Source organism: Oncorhynchus keta, chromosome 7 (assembly GCF_023373465.1).
Source record: "Oncorhynchus keta strain PuntledgeMale-10-30-2019 chromosome 7, Oket_V2, whole genome shotgun sequence".
Classification (NCBI taxonomy): Eukaryota; Metazoa; Chordata; class Actinopteri; order Salmoniformes; family Salmonidae; genus Oncorhynchus; species Oncorhynchus keta.
In genome coordinates this window covers 28,154,995-28,159,994 of record NC_068427.1, presented here as the reverse complement: position 1 = coordinate 28,159,994, position 5,000 = coordinate 28,154,995, and the positions used below count along the sequence as shown (strand labels likewise).

General features: G+C 53.3%; 1 protein-coding gene across 7 annotated transcripts in view; it reads right to left on the bottom strand.

Annotated features, from left to right (window-relative positions):
* Positions 1 to 5,000, bottom strand: part of LOC118375979 (ephrin type-A receptor 3-like) — an 822,287-nt gene that overhangs the window by 676,351 nt on the left and 140,936 nt on the right. For all 7 annotated transcript variants that reach the window (XR_008139809.1, XM_052522427.1, XM_052522432.1 and 4 more), the window contains exons 9-10: positions 3,239 to 3,303; positions 2,570 to 2,695 (exon numbers count right to left, since the gene is read on the bottom strand). Coding sequence is in view for 6 of the 7 variants with exons in the window: in XM_052522427.1 (XP_052378387.1) it covers positions 2,570 to 2,695; positions 3,239 to 3,303 (191 nt within the window). In the remaining variant the exon portion in view is untranslated. The remainder of the gene's footprint in view (positions 1 to 2,569; positions 2,696 to 3,238; positions 3,304 to 5,000) is intronic.

The following is a 5,000-nucleotide window of genomic DNA, read 5'->3' as shown; positions in this document are numbered from 1 at the left end:
CTTCCCTGCCTTTCCCTCTCTCCCTCCCTTCCCTGCCTTTCCCTCTCTCCCTCCCTTCCCTTCCTTTCCCTCTCTCCCTCCCTTCCCTGCCTTTCCTTCTCTCCCTGCCTTCCCTGCCTTTCCCCTCTCTCCCTCCTTCCCTGCCTTTCCCTCTCTCCCTCCCTTCCCTGCCTTTCCCTCTCTCCCTCCCTTCCCTGCCTTTCCCTCTCTCCCTCCCTTCCCTGCCTTTCCCTCTCTCCCTCCCTTCCCTGCCTTTCCCTCTCTCCCCTCCCTTCCCTCCCTTCCCTGCCTTTCCCTCTCTCCCTCCCTTCCCTGCCTTTCCCTCTCTCCCTCCCTTCCCTGCCTTTCCCTCTCTCCCTCCCTTCCCTGCCTTTCCCTCTCTCCCTCCCTTCCCTGCCTTTCCCTCTCTCCCTCCCTTCCCTGCCTTTCCCTCTCTCCCTCCCTTCCCTGCCTTTCCCTCTCTCCCTCCCTTCCCTGCCTTTCCCTCTCTCCCTCCCTTCCCTGCCTTTCCCTCCCTCCCTGTCTTCCCTGCCTTTCCCTCTCTCCCTCCCTTCCCTTCCTTTCCCTCTCTCCTCCCTTCCCTTCCTTTCCCTCTCTCCTCCCTTCCCTGCCTTTCCCTCTCTCCCTGCCTTCCCTGCCTTTCCCTCTCTCCCTCCCTTCCCTGCCTTTCCCTCTCTCCCTCCCTTCCCTGCCTTTCCCTCTCTCCCTCCCTTCCCTGCCTTTCCCTCTCTCCCTCCTTCCCTGCCTTTCCCTCTCTCCCTCCCTTCCCTGCCTTTCCCTCACTCTCTACCTTCCCTGCCTTTCCCTCTCTCCCTCCCTTCCCTGCCTTTCCCTCTCTCCCTCCCTTCCCTGCCTTTCCCTCTCTCCCTCCCTTCCCTCCCTTCCCTGCCTTTCCCTCTCTCCCTCCCTTCCCTGCCTTTCCCTCTCTCCCTCCCTTCCCTGCCTTTCCTCTCTCCCTCCCTTCCCTCCCTTCCCTGCCTTTCCCTCTCTCCCTCCCTTCCCTGCCTTTCCCTCTCTCCCTCCCTTCCCTGCCTTTCCCTCTCTCCCTCCCTTCCCTGCCTTTCCCTCTCTCCCTGCCTTCCCTGCCTTTCCCTCACTCCCTGTCTTCCCTGCCTTTCCCTCTCTCCCTCCCTTCCCTGCCTTTCCCTCTCTCCCTCCCTTCCCTTCCTTTCCCTCTCTCCCTCCCTTCCCTGCCTTTCCCTCTCTCCCTCCCTTCCCTGCCTTTCCCTCTCTCCCTCCCTTCCCTTCCTTTCCCTCTCTCCTCCCTTCCCTGCCTTTCCCTCTCTCCCTCCTTTCCCTCCCTTCCCTGCCTTTCCCTCTCTCCCTCCCTTCCCTGCCTTTCCCTCTCTCCCTCCCTTCCCTGCCTTTCCCTCTCTCCCTCCCTTCCTGCCTTTCCCTCTCTCCCTCCCTTCCCTCCCTTCCCTGCCTTTCCCTCTCTCCCTCCCTTCCTTGCCTTTCCCTCTCTCCCTCTCTCCCTCCCTTCCCTGCCTTTCCCTCTCTCCCTGCCTTCCCTGCCTTTCCCTCACTCCCTGTCTTCCCTGCCTTTCCCTCTCTCCCTCCCTTCCCTGCCTTTCCCTCTCTCCTCCCTTCCCTTCCTTTCCCTCTCTCCCTCCCTTCCCCGCCTTTCCCTCTCTCCCTGCCTTCCCTGCCTTTCCCTCTCTCCCTCCCTTCCCTGCCTTTCCCTCTCTCCCTCCCTTCCCTGCCTTTCCCTCTCTCCCTCCCTTCCCTGCCTTTCCCTCTCTCCCTCCCTTCCCTGCCTTTCCCTCTCTCCCTCCCTTCCCTGCCTTTCCCTCTCTCCCTCCCTTCCCTCCCTTCCCTGCCTTTCCCTCTCTCCCTCCCTTCCCTGCCTTTCCCTCTCTCCCTCCCTTCCCTCCCTTCCCTGCCTTTCCCTCTCTCCCTCCCTTCCCTGCCTTTCCCTCTCTCCCTCCCTTCCCTGCCTTTCCCTCTCTCCCTCCCTTCCCTGCCTTTCCCTCTCTCCCTCCCTTCCCTGCCTTTCCCTCTCTCCCTCCCTTCCCTGCCTTTCCCTCTCTCCCTCCCTTCCCTGCCTTTCCCTCTCTCCCTCCCTTCCCTGCCTTTCCCTCTCTCCCTCCCTTCCCTGCCTTTCCCTCTCTCCCTCCCTTCCCTGCCTTTCCCTCTCTCCCTCCGTAGCAGGAGAGGAGTAAAATGAAGCTCTCCAGCTGAGGTGTTAAATGAATCTCATTCTCACCACATTCAGAACAAACACACTTCACTCTCAAATAGCTCCTCTTTGTGCCTCTGAATGCCAATGTATGTGACGTATATTTGGGATTGCTGTGAATTTAATGTGGGACATTTTGTTAAAGATGTCTTACTCTAGGTAACCGTATCTGAATGCTATGTGTTATTGACATGTTTGGGATTTAAAAATACATTTGACTGATATATATGTGTGTGTGTGTGTGTGTGTGTGTGTGTGTGTGTGTGTGTGTGTGTGTGTGTGTGTGTGTGTGTGTGTGTGTGTGTGTGTGTGTGTGTGTGTGTGTGTGTGTGTGTGTGTGTGTGTGTGCGTGTGTGTCCAGGTTTGTGTGTGTGATGTCTCTTGTCTCACCTGCTCCCACCACCTTGTCGATGGCGATACAGGAAGCATCCAGCTCCTTGGCAAACTCATGGACGGCCTGACTGGGGTCTTCATAGGTGTGAGGGTCTACGTAGGTCCTTATTCCTGGCAGACGCACTGAGGAGGGAGAGGGAGAGAGTTGGCAATTGTTTCATTGGGAGAACCAGAAGGTGTGTGCGTGTGTGTGTGTGTGTGTGTGTGTGTGTGTGTGTGTGTGTGTGTGTGTGTGTGTGTGTGTGTGTGTGTGTGTGTGTGTGTGTGTGTGTGTGTGTGTGTGTGTGTGTGTGTGTGTGTGTGTGGTTTTAGAATGTGTTAGCTATAGGAATAGGCAGTGGAGACTAGAGACTTTGGCTGGGTCACAAAACACATTACATCATGTGACATGTATGGATGACTCACCCATCAATAAGGCCAGTCAATGGTTCATATGTAAGAACAACACTAGGTTGGTTTATGAGTGTGGCCAGCCCCAATGAAAACACGTTTCTGTTCAAATAAACCCCAATCAGGAGATGGATTATACTGTACACAAACATCCTGGCCCTGTACCTAACTAACGCTGAGGTGGGGGTATAATGACTCAATGTATTTTAGAAGAACCATTGACAGACAAAGAGACAGAGAAAGAGACAGACAGGGAGGGGAGAGAGGTGAACTTACAGTGACCATTGCCAAAGTGCAGTCTCTTTTCATCAGGCTGTTTAGACTTGCTGTAGCCACAGAACCTGTCAGTCACAATGATAGAGATTAAGGCCACACCTTTACCCATCAGCCTTCACTCCCCCCTTTCCCTTGCCTTACATCTGAGGGCATAGCACATTGTGTGTGTGTGTGTGTGTGTGTGTGTGTGTGTGTGTGTGTGTGTGTGTGTGTGTGTGTGTGTGTGTGTGTGTGTGTGTGTGTGTGTGTGTGTGTGTGTGCAGAGGGGAGCAGCAGTCAGTCCAGTCTACGATGGCGTGTTTTTCTTTGCTGTGAGCCAGAACAGGATCTGTTGGACTAGTAATGAGACTGAGAGTTCTACTCTCACTACAGCACTGACTGCCAACATCAACCCCACACGCAGGCACACACACACACCTCTCACATCGGGGCTGTTACACCACACACACACACACCTCTCACATCGGGGCTGTTACACCACACACACACACACCTCTCATATCGGGGCTGTTACACCACACACACACACCTCTCACATCGTGGTTGTTACACCACACACACACACACCTCTCACATCGGGGCTGTTACACCACATACACACACACCTCTCATATCAGGGCTGTTACACCACACACACACACACACACACCTCTCACATCGGGGCTGTTACACCACACACACACACACCTCTCACATCGGGGCTGTTACACCACACACACACACACACACACACACACACACACACACACACACACACACACACACACACACACACACACACACACACACACACACACACACACACACACACACACACACACACACACACACACACACACACACACACACACACACACACACACACACACACCTCTCACATCGGGGCTGTTACACCACACACACACACACACCTCTCACATCGTAGCTGTTACACCACACACACACACACCTCTCACATCGTGGCTGTTACACCACACACACACAAAAAAAGCAACAGGAGCATATATATATATATATATATATATATATATGCCATTTAGCATGCTGTATAGACCAGGGATTATCATGCTGTATAGACCAGGGATCATCATGCTGTATAGACCAGGGATCATCATGCTGTATAGACCAGGGATCATCATGCTGTATAGACCAGGGATCATCATGCTGTATAGACCAGGGATCATCATGCTGTATAGACCAGGGATCATCATGCTGTATAGACCAGGGATCATCATGCTGTATAGACCAGGGATCATCATGCTGTATAGACCAGGGATCATCATGCTGTATAGACCAGGGATCATCATGCTGTATAGACCAGGGATCATCATGCTGTATAGACCAGGGATCATCATCTAGATTCAGCCGCGGGATGATTTTTCTTGAGCAGATGGTCGGGGGCATAATTATAAATAATATGTGGACTGGCAAATTTACCACAAGAAGCCCAAACAGGTACAATATTTGACTGAAATATAATAGTTTCAAACCGTGCTTACATTTGTATACAATCACATATCTCTCTATTATCCGTGGTAATACTTTGGAACAGATCTTCTAAGTTTAAATCACTTGGAGCAGATATGTCGAACAATAAAAGAAAAACTTTGGGGGAGGTAAATCAAATCCCCCCTGGGCCGCCAGTTGGGGAACCCTGGTATGGGTGTATTACTTAGCATTAGTAGGGATGGGATCTAGCCTTCCCACAGCATCCTCACAGTACAGTATGTCTCTGCATGTGTAGGCCAACCCCCCGGGTAGA